Genomic DNA, 14,790 nt, shown 5'->3' with positions numbered 1-14,790 from the left:
ATGCATCTCCTCTACTCACCTCTCTGCACTGGCTTCCTATAGCTGCCCGTATCAAATTCAAAACCCTGGTTACTGTGTACAAATGCATCAATAGAACTGCTCCCGGCTATTTACAGGACTTGATCAACCAGTACACCCCAGCCAGGCCCCTTCGCTCATCTACTTCTGCTCGCTTGGTGGTCCCGCGCACGAAAAGTAAAGCTCGGAGGTTCTCGGTTCTGGGTCCGTTGTGGTGGAATGACTATCCCGTCACTCAGAACTGCGGAAACTCTGCCTGTTTTCAAGAAGGGTCTGAAAACCCCCATTTTACCCAAAAACCACTTTGCCTATGGTGTAACTGTTCACGCATTGTAACTCCAGAAGCATCCCCAGATACAACCTTTATTCAGCCATTACTCTGGTATTGTTCTGCTCATTTGTGTATCTTATAATATTTAATTTTAAAAAAAAAAATGGTGTGGGTATTGGGATTTGTCTATCCTGTGTCTTATGCACCTACTTGATCGATGGACCTCGGTGCTGCAAGTGGTAGGGAACAAACTAAGTTTACTTGAGACTTTCATGTCTGCAGCTGTCTCCTTCTCTCAATGTAATGCATAAATTGTACTTTTGTGGAGATATACGTCACTTTGGACAAAAGCGTCTGCTAAATGAATAAATGTAATGGCTTCTGAAGTATTGTAATATACAAACTATATAATGAAATACATTTCATTTTTTATTCAGCAGCATTAATGTTTTTAACAGAACAACTTCCACAACCAAAATTTTAAAGTTTTATCACAACTAGTCCTTCTTCACCTGGGGGGTCAAAGGGGACTCCAGTACTGAGCACTGATTCACAGGCTGTTTAGGAATAAAGCAAAGAGGAAAATTGTTTTGAATAAATTATTCTGCTTTCGCAGTGAGTAGCGCTGCTGCCTCACAGCACTTCGGTGTGAGAGAATGTGGGTTCAATCTTTGTTCACTCTGTGTGGAGTCTGCATGTTCTCCCTGTGCCGGTTTTCTCCCATAGTCCAAAGACAGGCCGTTCAGATGTTGTCTCTAATTTTCTCTGCGTGTGAGAATGGGTCAGTTACTCTGTATGTTTTAGGGGCTACCTTGCAATGGACTGGCATCCCATCCAGGTCCACACCCATCCCCCCAAGCATTGCGCCCTGGATCTGGATCATCGTGACCCTTGTCAAAACAAGCAGTGATTGAAATTGGATGGATGATTCCATTTTCAGATTTGATCAAGTAACCTTTCCGCCACTGTTGTAACACTGGATGTAAAGTAAGTCCACCACTGGTAGACTTGTCCTTAGCCATATGGGTAAGATGTGGAAACAGGCCCTATTTGTGCTCCTCTAGAGGGGGTTCAGCTGTGCATTCATGGAGGTCCTGATGGAGGTATGACAGTGATCAGCAGAATACTGGAGTGAGACAGCTGGAACCACTAGGTCTCTGTAAGATATTGATATCCCTTTACATTTACATTTATTCATTTAGCAGAGGCGTTTGTCCAAAGCGACGTACATCTCAGCAAAAGTACCTTGTGATCCTTGGAAGTTCAGCTGATTTTTTGTTTGCTGTGCACAAAATATCTAAACACCAGTGTACAAAAGTGAGGGCAAGTGTTCATAAGTGAATCAATTACTGTAGCAGGAAAAAACCCAAAATGGATTTATCACCTATCACATTATCACCTAGACTTCCTATAAAAACAAAATAAGCACCAAAATGTGAAAACACTCATGACCGTGCTATCTGAAAAACTTTTTTATTTTTTTTAATGTATTTTAACATCAGTTTACTGTGAAAAATAACGCAAGCAGTAGAAATGTTCAAGTTTAGTTTTTAGGTGTTTTGCTATGTCCGAAGCAGAAGTTAACTGTGACAGTAAAAAACCTTGGCTGTGGTTTATACTGCTATTATCTTGTATTTTAATATGTGCTGCAATTTTTAAGGACCGACTTAATTCAACCTGTATTTAATAAACAAATAGGAATTTTATCTATGCAATGATAGTGAATTCAGCCCAGAAAAAGGGCTTAGAGTACCGTTTTCTGTAGCCACATTGTATCACATGCTTGTTTTATATGTCAGCAAAACCCTGAAAATGAATGTGTACAGTAAGCAATAACCGCTGCAAAATGCAGGAGACTCACGAGGTATTTCAGTTTAAGGTGAACAGAATTTAGACAAATGTCTCTCTAGGTGGTATAAAAATAAGTGAAAGGAGTGTGTTTTAAACTACATTGCTTTCTAAAGGCAGGCAAAATCATCTGCATTGGCTGAAGAGGAAACGTCCTTTACTTTCCCACCAAAAACGATGTGCAGCAGTGAAGCGCCCCCTACTGAGCGATTGCAGTTTGTGCCGCAGCTCTGGGCCCTTAAGTGTTCCATACCCAATTTACAATGATGTAGCCATTTACACAGCAGGATACCTTCACTGTTACCTTCCCAGGGTAACTCAGCAGGGGGATCCAGCAGTAGTGGGATTCGAACCTGAGACCTTCAAGCTGCAAGGCCACCATAACAGCAGCGTCTGCATAGAAGCGCTAAAGGAACGTTGGTGCACTTATTAATGTTAATTACCGTGCAGTATATACATTTGCAAAGGACATGACTTGGGATCAGCTGATCAAGGTACACTGATTTGATCTAATAAGGTTAATCCATAACATATAAATGGGTCATTCACTGTAATTCGCCAAGTATAGAAACCTAAAATTCTAAGTCACGCAGACAGAGGAAGCAGAAAAATCAGGATTAACAATAATACGTAGCAGATTGTGGTCTTTTGTATTTGATTAGTCTAATTGACAGCATCTGATGTTATTTGCCCAGCAGATTTAATTATTTGAAAAAAAGCAGAACGTATACTTACAGTAACTTAACATTGCTAGTGGTTCATAACATTAAAAGCTTCATTTGAATCAAAGTCAGTTTAGTACAAGTACTTTTTTGACCTGATGCCTTTATTCAAGTAAATGTTTGGATGAGTACTTTTACTAGTTATTTCTTTTAAGGTAAGAGTATTTTTACTTGAGTACCATCCTTGGATACTTCACCTACCTTTTCAGTTTTTGGACCTGGTTCGAAAATCATAATGTAACCAATTTTCATTTATTGATGAGGCAAGATATGTAGACTATAATAAATTCTTGGTCTAAGTATCAAGTTTTCCGGGATGTCATAATTCGCAAAATATAAAACTTTTCCTGTAACATTATTAGTACAGGTGTTCAGTGGACTCCGCCTCAGTACAATACAGTTTAGTCTCTTAAGTGCTTCATATGTACAGTTATGTGCATATTGGGTCTCAAATCAAGTAGCGAGAGGTAACCCTCAGCACTCTCATCTCCCATATCTTTTTGCACATTGTGCACTGTGCCAAAACATCGCAAGAAGACGGAACACACCCTGAAAAAGACTGCATATAAAATGTTATTTCTCAAGAAAACTGTACACAGACCGGTGAATTCATTGACTTACATATACTCCTGGCAGCTATACTTCTCCAACTATTAACATGAATACCGGAGATTTGCAAAGGCGACCTTATACTATGCCCACATCCAGACTCGAGATGAGCGTACGAAACCCAGATACGTCGACGAGTGACGAGTTCCGTTCGAAGGCCCTTTGTGCCACTCTTTTCATCGATGCCTGCCACCGCCAGCTATGCCCGTCTCCCCTACGTCTCCTTCTTGGTGTAGCGGGACAGCAGCTGGGCGTGGAGGAAGCGGACAAGCCGAGTCTCTGAGAGGAGGACGGAGGCGAGAACCCCCAGCAGGCAGCCCGCCCCCACAGCGACGTGCACGAGCCGGAACAGCCAGCCCCTGTCACAGCAGAACGTTGCCTGGAACAGAAAGCGGGGACGGACAGGAGCTGAGAGGCGAGTGCTAGCTGCATGTCAAAGGCTGTCCGCTCACGGTGGATCGGCACTTACCTCCGAGAGGCAGCTGATGACACCGCTGAGCCCCAGGGCAAACAGCAGGAGCGGCGATGGGAGCAGGCCATTGAGCGGTGCCCAAGGGCTCCCCTCGAAGTAGCGGCGGATGTAGAGCAGGCTGTGGACGATACGCAGCGCCATGTTGAGGCAGTTGGCCAGAACAAAGCCCACGCTGCCCTGCCACCACGTCAGGAAGTAGGACAAGACGAGGAAGGACACAGACAGTGCCAGCATCGCCACATTGTACCTGAGGAAAAAGTGGCAGTCAGCACTTTCCATGGAGGTTGGAGAAGACAGCGGAGAGGTAACGTGTTACGTGTACACACACACACACACACGCACACACACAGAGATATAATATATATACAGTATATATCTGTATATGTACATCATGGTGCTCCAATCCAAAAAAAAACCAGTCTTCTCTTGCCTAATGGGATCCATTTGTGCCATGAAATCAGCCCATTTGGGAAACTCCTGTTATTAGGGGGATAATTAAAATTATTTCTTATGAGGAAAATATTGACCAAATTAAAAATTAAACAAAATAAAAGGTTTTTTATGCATGGCAGTGAAGACAAACTTTTTGTAAAAATTGTAAGAGAAATGAGTGAATTCTATCACTTGACCTATGAATTGTGCAGAACAGTGAATAAACTCGTAAACCACAGGAGAAACACTATTTACTTAACATCAGCAGAGATATTCATGTTACAGAAGCTGTTCCATGTCACTGAACATTGGAGCTAATGTTTACATACTTATAACGTTCATTTCTAAAAGTTGAATTTGCCACTTTAGATGTGACTTGGGTTTACTGTCACATGTGACTGCTTGAGACTGTCAATATACTGTACTACAAAGTACAGTGCATTCAGGAAGTATTCAGACCCCTTCACTTTTTTCACGTTTATGTTGCAACTTCCTGCTAAAATTGTTTCATTTTCCATCGTCAATCTATACTCAATACCTCACAACGGCAAAGCGAAAACAGGACTAGACATTTTTGCAAATTTATTAGAAATTGAAAACTGAAATGTCATACTGACAGAAGTATTTATAGTCTCACAGCGCCTGGGTGGTGCAAGAGGATGTGGGTTCGATTCCCTGCTCAGTCTGTGTGGAGTCTGCATGTTCTCCACATGGGTGTACTCTGGGTGCTCCGGTTTCCTCCCACAGTCCAAAGACATGCTGTTCAGGTTCCCCATAGTGTGTGTGTGTGTTCCACTGATCTATGGATCAACGACCCATTGTAAGTAGTGTATCTAGCAGTGTAAGTCATCATGGTGAATAAGGTGTGTGGGCTGATAACACTACATAGAGTTTACTGGAAGTCACTTTGGAGAGAAGCGTCTTGATAAAAAAAATAAATGTAATATATCCAGACCTTTGCTATGACACCTGAAATTTAGTTCCCATTGTCCCAGTTTGCATCCCACTTCTACTGATCATCTTTGAGATGTTTTTACATCTTGTTTGGAGTCCACCTCTGGTAAATTCAACTGATTGGACATGATTTAGAAAGGCATACACACCTGCCTACGGTCCTACAGATGACCATGTGTACCAGAACAAAGCTTGTGTGCAAAGCTTGTCGCGTCAAACCCAAGAAAACTCCAGGCCGTGATCGCTGGCAAAGGAGCTTCAGCCACGTATGGAGTAAAGGGTCTGAATACTTACATTTACATTTATTCACTTAGCAGACGCTTTTCTCCAAAGCGACTTACACTGGATGCTATGTAGTGTTACTGGCCCACACACCTTATTCCCCAAGGTGACTTACACTGCTAGATACACTGCTTACACTGGGTCACTCATCCATATATCAGTAGAACACACATCAAGACGATGCGCATCATGAAAGATCACAGTCACCCCGCATGGGCACTTTTCTCTTTTCTGCCGTCTAGAAAGCTGCTCAGGTCTATTGGAACCCACAATGTTAGGTACAGGAATAGCTTTTACCCCACTGCTGTAAGAGTATACAACACTAACCAATGTGCCACCTTTAGTAACTAGAGTTGGACTGCTCCACCCAAGCACATTGGTAAATTACACTGTCACTTTAAGCATTCGCATTTTTGCTCTCACGTTCTCAGTTCTCTGGCTGTCTACTGGTATTATTGTTATTACTGTTACCATTATTTATTGCTATTGCTGTTGGACTACTCACTGACTCTCTGAGCAGCATGTCTTGGGACTGTGGGAGGAAACCAGAGCACCCGGAGGAAATCCACACAGACACGGGGAGAACATGCAAACTTCAATACTTGTGTCAAAGGGACATTTCCGTTTTTTATTTTTTACTAAACTCGTTAAGTGTTCCAAATTCTTGACTTCACTTTGTCATTACGAGGTATTTAGTGTAGGTGGATGTGGGGAAAAAATGAATTTGAACAATTTTAGCATAACGCTGCAACATAAGAAAAAGTGAAAGACGTGAAGGGGTCTGGATACTTTCTGAATGCACTGTACATACAACAGTAAGTTTTTTCCCGAAGAAGCACAAGGGCTGCAAGCTCTGCAGGATGAAACGCATAGAAGGCGTTGAATAAAATAACTGCTGTGGATGTAAAACTGCTGAGCTACTGGGAACAAATGCTGTTGTAATCCTGCTGTGTGCAGGAGAGTGTACATTATTTTCACAAGCTGTTGGAGCAGTTTTTCACTCTACAGGAGCCCGTTATGTGAACGAAGGGAGTACAAACCGCTCCACCTCTTCTTTGCTCATGGCAGCGAACGTGAAGCACTCTGTGACCCCATTTACCGCCAGCAGGAGAACGTAGAAACTGTAGCAACGTAGTAAACTTGGACCTGTGAAGGACACCTGTTAGTCTGGAGACAACCAATGTCCTTGTCTGGTCCACACAAACACACGCACACATGCACACACGCATGCAGGCACGCACACACGAGCCCTGCGCATTTTCCTTACATATATTATACTGATATTAATGCACTAACTCTGTAACACTGCTGTCTTTCCTCCTAATGAACCTGTTCCCCTGAGACACCTCATGCACTGGCTGTTTTCATGGTATTGCACATCCTGTGCCCCTATTAACCCAGCTGTCACACTTGTCACAACTCACTGCTCTGCTCTGTCACACTAATGCTCCTGTCTGTCTCGCCTGTGTGTAGTGTACATTCCCAACACACCTGTGCCGCTGCTCAGCAGAGAGCCGCCATAGATGTCCAGAGCCAGGTCAGAGTAGCTGTACCCAAATACAGTGATGATCAAGCCGATGACAAGCACCAGTTTTAGAAGGCACTCCAACACCTCTGCTGCCATGGCAACATTGTCCTGCAGTCCAATCAGAGCTCAGCATGACCACAAATGAGAACACTTTGACCACTCAATGGATACGAGCCTCCACTCTTCAACAGGATGCTTGTCCGCTAGGCTGGATTTCCAAAACAATCTGCAGTTTTTCTTTACTTTATTTAGGAATAAAGTAAGTAAATACATTATAAGTCATATTGGAGAAAAGTGCCAGCTAGGCGATCAAATGTAAATGTTAATTAACTCTCAAATTAACCTAGCCTGGCACTTTCATTGACTTCCATAAGCGACACATGCAGAGCAGATTTACTGCCTAAAAGTCTCTGTACTTGACAGCTTCATGTGACAAAAACTATTAAGAATACAATTTCAAAGTCTAAGTGAGATGTGAGGAACCATCTTCTGTCATGGTCAACAAATGTAGGTAAGGAGCTTCTGACTGGACAATGAAAATGAAGAAAAGAGGGAAAGGACTCCACACTGACCTGCCTCTGGTCCCTCACTTTCTGTCCCCGCTCCAGCACCTTGGCGAAGAAAATGTAGAAGCTCTCCTCGATGGGAAGAAAGACAAAACGGGCCACCATGGAGCCCAGGTTGTTCACAATGTCGTAAACCCCTGAAGGATGGATTAAGGGAAGGGAAGCAAACAGACAGCAATATTTATCAAGTTTCATCACACCATAGAAACAATAACCAAATGGGAGTTCTTCTAAACAGTAACCTGGATGTACATCTTACCTTGGTCTCCAAAGCTCAGCACATTCAAGAAGGTCATCACATAGCGCTCACCTGAAAATACCACAGAGAAGCCGCTGCAAACCGAATGCATGGAAATAGCCTTGGTGAGGCTGACTGAAAAATAACAATATAAAAATCTGGTACTAGCCTGAGGTTTTGGATTATTATTACATGATTGTGGAAAGCTCACATATTTTCTAAGAATTGAAGAAAGCCAGGTGTGATCCTCATCCTCCTCGACCTGTCTGCAGCATTCGACACTGTCAACCACTAGATTCTATTCTCCTGTCACAGTCAGCTTGGCATCAATGGACCTGCCCCGAAATGGTTTGAGTCCTATCTATAAGTCAGATCCTACCAAGTGGTCTGGCTCCTGATCATCCCCTCAGACTCTCTCAATGGGTGTCCCACAGGGCTTGGTTCTGGGCCCCCTACTCTCCTCAATCTACACTTCTCCCCTTGACCCTGTCCTCACCTCCCATGGATTCTCCTACCACTGCTACCTCAACGATACCCAGCTCTTCCTTTCCTTTGCACCCAGAGCTATAGACATTTCCTCGTGCATTACCGCCTGCATATCACGCATCTCTGCCTGGATGTCTGATCACCACCTACAACTCAACCTTTCCAGATCAGATATCCTTTACCTCCCAGCTGGCCTGTCTTCTTGTTCGAAGGACTCTGTCAAACTGGACAACTCACTCATTTTGCCTACCTCCTCAGTTAAGAATTGAGGAGTAATGACTGACTGAAGTCCGTTTCTCTCTCAACACATCAAAGCCACAACCTGGATCTGCAAATACATCGTGACCCCTCCGTCATATCAAACGCTACACAAATCTTGGTCCAGGCCATGGTGACATCCCGTCTGGACACTGCAGCTCTCTCCAATCTGGCCTTATTGCTACTGTCATCAAACCTCTACAGCTGATACAGAATGCTGCTGCTACCCGAGTTGCGTGACTTGCCAAAGCATTCCCATGTATCCCCGCCCCCTTCGTGTCTCTGCACTGGCTTTGTACATTCAGAAACAAGTGGTTTTAGGAGTACAAAGGGTGAGTTACATTTATTCCGGGGCCTGAAAAGGCACATATTAGAGCTAGTGTAAAGGGTAGAAAAACACATGTGACATGGGACTTGTCTACTCTGTGACATAAGAGAGGCCAATAGTCAGCAACATCATTACCCTCTGTAAGGATCTGCTTCAGGAAAGACTGCTTGAAGAAGCTCCATGTGAGTCTAGCCAGCTTCTGGTTTACTGCTGGCTGAGGGGAGGCAAACATGAGCAGAAACACATTAGTGTACATTAGTGTACACTGGTGTAAGGGGCAAACAGATATTTGGTACCGTTGGAAGCTGAACTGTGAACAATGTACATAATTCATGTTGCTTCAGTAAACAGACCACGTTTCAGAAAAACAGACCTGCGTAAATCACTCTGAAATAGAGTGCATGATGAGTAAGTACACATTTTGTTATGCATAGTATTATAAAGATGGCATCAGGACATTTAGCAGTCAAGGAACTGGAGCCATGGCAGTAAAAGAAGTTGACAGAACCCAAACTGCTTTGGAAAATCGTCTACAGTGGCACTGGAAGACACGCACAGATCGTGGGGAGAGAGCAGGTGTGTGCAGTGTCTGTTAAAAAGGTGAGCGAGTGGGTGCAGTGAGGTGTTACCCTCTCCCACCTCTCCATTCAAAGTGGAAGGCAGCAATTCCCCAGCCCTGTGCAGGGGGAAGCACATCCTCTTCGCTTCTGCAGAGCCCAGGAAGTGCAGAAAATAAACAGCATAGCAGAGTACCAGCGTTCCGGTGTACACCAGCTGTGGAAATGGAAATATGACTTCACTTATATCGAGGTGTATTTAAGATACATGTATAACAATTCACTATCATGCATGACCAGATATTAAAACATACAAGGCTGTGCTATTTAGCTGATTACCAAAATGTTACCATGCTCTCTAACAGCGTGTACCAATTTTAAATACATACACAACACACATTTTCTGAACCGCTTGTCCAATACGGGGTCGCGGGGAGCCGGAGCCTAACCCGGCAACACAGGGGATAAGGCCGGAGGGGGAGGGGACACACCCAGGACAGGACGCCAGTCCATCGCAAGGCACCTCAAGCGGGACTCGAACCCCAGAACCACCAGAGAGCAGGACCCGGTCAAACCCACTGCGCCACCGCATACCACATACACAACATGTCAATGAAATGAGAACGTTACATGACACTGTATAGCAGACGTGAAGATTGCAGCTGAGCCCTTCGTCTATCTAGACCCCTCCTCCTTACCTGTGCGGCGCAGAAAATGTAGAGCCCGAGCTGTGGAGCAGAGAGCAGCAGTACGGCAGTCAGCGCACACCTGGCCACCATGGCCAAGCTCTCAGCAACCACCTGAAGTCACAGCACATGAGACTTCAGACGCATCGACATAGTGACGCTCACGGATATAGACAAAAACACAAGAGGTATGGACAGACACACACACACACACACACACACACGCAAAATGAGCACAAGAACTTCACAGAAAAGCCCAAAACAGAGGCAGAAGTCACCTAATGCTGGAAATTAGAGAAGTATAGAGGTACAATGGTTTATATGACAAAATAAGCAAGCACTTTTCAGAATTCTGCCCTTGGAGATTTGGCAAAAAAAAAAAAAAAAACTGTGAGCTGTGTAAAAAGAGAGTAACTGACCAAGGCTGCATCACCTTGAGCCGGACAAACATGTGAGCCTGAGCCAGAACCCAGAGAGGCTCCGCCAGAAGCTCCTGCAGCGCCGCCAGGCCAAAAAGCCCCACAGCCGGGGCATAATGAGGAACGGAGTGGGAATCGGGAGCCTCGAGAAGCCACAGCCACACAGAGCCCAGAGCGAATGCCCACAGTGAGCCGAGTGGCAACCTAGGAGGAGCAAAGAGGACAGAGCGACGTCAGACACGGACTCTCACTCTCACGTGTGTGTGTGTGTGTGTGTGTGTGTGCGTGCGCGCGGAGACTCAGTATTCTCTTGTTCACGTGGCAGCGCATGGGACAGATTAGTTGTGCCACACTGTCAAGATGCAGCTGTAAAAAGAATGACAAAGCCTGTAACTATAGGTCTAAATGTGAAATTTTAAAAGGACTGAACAGTGCTCTCGCTCTCTCTATTTACACACACACACACACACACACACACACACACACACACACACACACACACACACACACACACACACACACACACACGGTGTACAGCGGTACCCTGCTATTTGCCCTTAGCAGGAGCTCATTTCCTGTTATTCTTGATGGGGAAATTTATAGTGGGTTCCAAGACCTTCCCAAAAACCCCAAGTAATTTTCACAAATGTCCCTACAAAGTCTACAAACGGTACAACATGCATTTCAGTTGCGATAACCTGCCTACACTTTGCTACCAGGGCTCTTACAGAAAGACGACTCGGTGGACAGAAGTGTTGGAACACCAACTCCATGGCACCTCTACATGGGCACAGAACACACACAGAGCGGGCACAGAACACACACAGAGCGGGCACAGAGCGCACTCACAGCGCGCTCACAGCGCAGCACACACACACTGGCAAAGAGCTGTCGGGTGACAGAACAACACGTTAGTCACGAATCCCCATCGCTCCCCACAGTGGTTACCCAACAACTATTTCCATCCATAGCAGCAGTGCTGCATGATGGGAAAGCAGCTGCTCCAGTTGCTGCCGCTACAATGTTTTGTAGCATTTTTTGTCACTCTGAGTAAGAAAATATAAGAAAACATGTTCTTAGAAGCTGATCTTTACATTTTTTTTCAGAGATGCTATGACAAAAAGGTGATACCTGCAGGGCGGAGATTGGTTTAAGCCTCTATGTTTATACATACATATATACACGTGTGTGTGTGTGTGTCACCACATATCGAGTGATACATTAACAATGCACAACTGGAAAATTATAAAGGAAGACAAGTAAAGCAGTCCATGTGTCACAAGAGAACGAGTGTTGTGGAACTGTCCCCAACCACCAAAGGACAGTAGAGTGGATGTGGCAGTGTGCTGCCCTGTGTGCTGCCCTGTGTGCTCACGTCAGCCAGAGCAGATTGATGATCTGTCTCCAGTTCTGCTCTGTTCCACCGCTCAGACAGGCCCTCCGGAATGCCTCCCTGGACAAGAACACTACTGTTGAGTAGAGCAGAGTCAACCTATAGGCACAAGGAGAAACAGAAACTGACCTGAGAAAGAACAACATGGATGCACAGGCATATTGTCAATCCCAAATATTTACTGTCAACCTGGGCAGAACATGGTCCTGCTCTCTGAAGGTTTTGTTTTTTAATTCAATCCCCTTGATCACAGTTGTTGGAAGACTAAGTGCCTCCAGAATGATCTGTCCTCCAACTGTGTCCTTGTGTCCATTGCAGTGCCTAAATCCATCCATATGGTTGGTAATAATCCTCTCTCTTTTGAGAGAATGCACTCTAATTTGAATGATAACGTTTAATATAACCTGCATGAAGTTGTAAGTATGACTTTGATCCAGGTACAGTTACTCCTGCTTGGACCAGACAGAACACCCTACAGCAGAAAGTGGCGAATCACTGTAAAGGTAATTATGTAACAGAGGAAGTCACCTGCGACAAAGGCATCGGCTACAACTAATAATAGTGACAATCAACTAGGATTAAGAAGGAAGCGAATGTGGACATATACGTTAAAGAAGAGTTTATTTAATATGGAGGTCCGGGTGCTGCTGTGCCTCATGTTATGGGTTCGATACTGGGGTTCTTGGTGACCCTAGGGCTAATAAGAAGGGCTCTCTCTCTGTGTGTGTGTGTGTGAGAGAGAGAGAGAAGTAGACATGCCCATGCCTGACGCACCTCACGTTCACGACTCCGAGGAGCTCCTTGGAGACAAAGCGGAGGGTGAACGCATTCAGCAGGAAGGTCAGCACGCGGAACACCACCTGCGGAGGGAGGGAGGGAGGGGGAGTGAGTGGGGCGGAGAGGCGGAGGGAGGGAGGGAGGGAGGGAGGGGGGAAGGGGGAGTGGGTGGGGCGGAGAGGCGGAGGGAGGGAGGGATGGGGAGCGGGTGGGGTGGAAGGAGGGAGGGAGGGAGGGGTGGGGCAGAGAGGCGGAGGGAGGGAGGGAGGGGGGAAGGGGGAGTGGGTGGGGCGGACAGAGGTGGAGGGAGGGGGAGCGGGTGGGGCGAGAGGCGGAGGGAGGGAGGGGTGGGACGGAGAGGCGGAGGGAGGGAGGGGTGGGGCGGAGAGGCGGAGGGGCGGAGGGACGGAGGGAGGGAGGGGTGGGGCGGAGAGGCGGAGGGAAGTGGCGGAGGCGTGACGTCACCGCGGCGCTCGGGACGCGTCACTGTCAGAGGGCGCCGCTCCACCGAAACGGATCCGTCACCTCAACTCCGACAAAACGGGGAACGCGAAACAACAGCTGTGTCACCCACGATAAGTCGCTACTGTACCTGAAGGAGGACATTGTACGATGCCGATGTTGCAGCACTTTTTAGAACATCCCGAGAGCTCATTGCCGCGGCAATGATGATTGCGACGCCGCCGCCGGCGCTACTTCGCTTCGTTTGCACTTGCAGGCCAACTAAGTATTAAGCCAAGCGTATAGCTAAGTAAGGCTGATTTACCGGGAAGCGCGACACGTAGAGAAACTCTGTCAGCGTCGTTCAGAGCCAGTAACTCGCACACCGACTCCCCCCATTAGTTCGTCGCACGCACGACGCTGACGGATCAGTTCCCAGCAGTCGCAGGATAATGACGTCACAGACGGGCTGCGCTTCCGTGCGAGGCCGTGGCGCCCAGAAGCCGCCGCTAGGTGGCCGCTAGGTGGCCGCTAGGTGGCGCCCGACGCCCGTATTGAGTCCAGAGGAGCTCGAGTTTCCGCGCCGTTTCGCCCTTTAAATCGGCGGCAAGAGTCGCTCGCTCGCTCGCTCGCATTGTGTTGCGGTTTCACTCTCGCGTTTCGTGTGCGGCTGGTTGTTGTGGGCAAATAGGAGCCTTCAAAATACCTCAGCGTTGAGATATTGTGACTTGCTTTAACTATATAAACATATATACAGTCAGTGTGTGTGTGTGTAGCTGTCTGTCTCACTTGCCACGTGCCCAATCAATCAAGCAGACAGACAGACAGATAGACAGAGTGTCCTTTGAACGTCCACTCACTCGCCACTCCGTCTTCTTCCTGCCATTCTTCACACTCTCTCTGGCTGTTTGTTTCTTGCGTCGTTCAAGTCGTTCAAAAGCAGGAATGTTGTTGTTGTTGTGACACTCGAGCCTCTGACAGCGATGATGCCGCCGACGTGTTTGTGAGCATCCACTCTTATTCCCACGATGTCGCGTGACACGTGAAAGCCCCTCATCCGATCCCAGTGCACGAGCGAGGGCGTCGCGTCGTAATGAGGAACCGACGACCTTCTTATCCTTGGTGGCGCAGGCAGGGCCAGCGATCGGCAACGGTGCCTCGTGGTCCGTGGCTGTGGGTTCAGTTCACGAGGGTGCTCTGGTTCCCTCCCACAGTCCAAAGACGTGCATTTGAGGCAAACTGGAGAATCTAATTCGGTCTCTGAGTGAGCGCTGAGCTGCTCTCTTGTATGAATCCATAATTAATTGTAGGCAGGGCAGTGTGTGTGTAGTGTACGCACTGCATGTCACGTTGGGCAAAGGCATGAGCTAAATACAGATGAATAATAATGATCAGTTGATATTGAAAGATTTCAGACACTGCTCAAAATTAATCACTTTATATGGTTGGTGTTTTAAATTATTATGGGAAACCACAGATTTATCCATGTTTGGTTTTATTATTAC

General features: G+C 46.3%; 1 protein-coding gene across 2 annotated transcripts; it reads right to left on the bottom strand.

The window, feature by feature from the left end:
• Window positions 1-1,816: 1,816 nt before the first annotated feature.
• rft1 (RFT1 homolog) lies at window positions 1,817-13,721 on the bottom strand. Of its 2 annotated transcripts, none has more exons than XM_018734185.2 (13): window positions 13,437-13,721; window positions 12,842-12,927; window positions 12,050-12,166; window positions 10,689-10,878; window positions 10,268-10,369; window positions 9,652-9,786; window positions 9,148-9,226; window positions 7,962-8,012; window positions 7,709-7,839; window positions 7,100-7,244; window positions 6,649-6,754; window positions 3,938-4,187; window positions 1,817-3,847 (listed from the first exon to the last, which is right to left on the bottom strand). In XM_018734185.2, the coding sequence occupies exons 1-13, from the start codon at window positions 13,497-13,499 to the stop codon at window positions 3,683-3,685; spliced, it is 1,620 nt and encodes a 539-aa protein (XP_018589701.1). In that variant the 5' UTR covers window positions 13,500-13,721; the 3' UTR covers window positions 1,817-3,682. The 2 variants fall into 2 exon arrangements, with proteins under 2 accessions (XP_018589701.1, XP_018589702.1); XM_018734186.2 differs by having other exon boundaries at window positions 12,050-12,127.
• Between the last annotated feature and the right edge of the window lie 1,069 nt (window positions 13,722-14,790).

The sequence above is a fragment of the Scleropages formosus genome, chromosome 22 (assembly GCF_900964775.1).
Source record: "Scleropages formosus chromosome 22, fSclFor1.1, whole genome shotgun sequence".
Classification (NCBI taxonomy): Eukaryota; Metazoa; Chordata; class Actinopteri; order Osteoglossiformes; family Osteoglossidae; genus Scleropages; species Scleropages formosus.
Note: the sequence above shows the minus strand (reverse complement) of the source record. Positions and strands in the feature narration are given on the sequence as shown.

What these genes read in the sequence shown, in the direction of transcription:
- rft1 (XM_018734185.2), bottom strand. Translation starts at nt 13,499, where the DNA reads ATGAGCTCTCGGGATGTTCTAAAAAGTGCTGCAACATCGGCATCGTAC. An exon ending in GCTGAGCTTTGGAGACCAAG is followed by an intron (nt 7,840 to 7,961) that starts GTAAGATGTACA and finishes TCCATCCTTCAG; the next exon opens with GGGTTTACGACATTGTGAAC. An exon ending in AAGTGAGGGACCAGAGGCAG is followed by an intron (nt 7,245 to 7,708) that starts GTCAGTGTGGAG and finishes ATTGGACTGCAG; the next exon opens with GACAATGTTGCCATGGCAGC.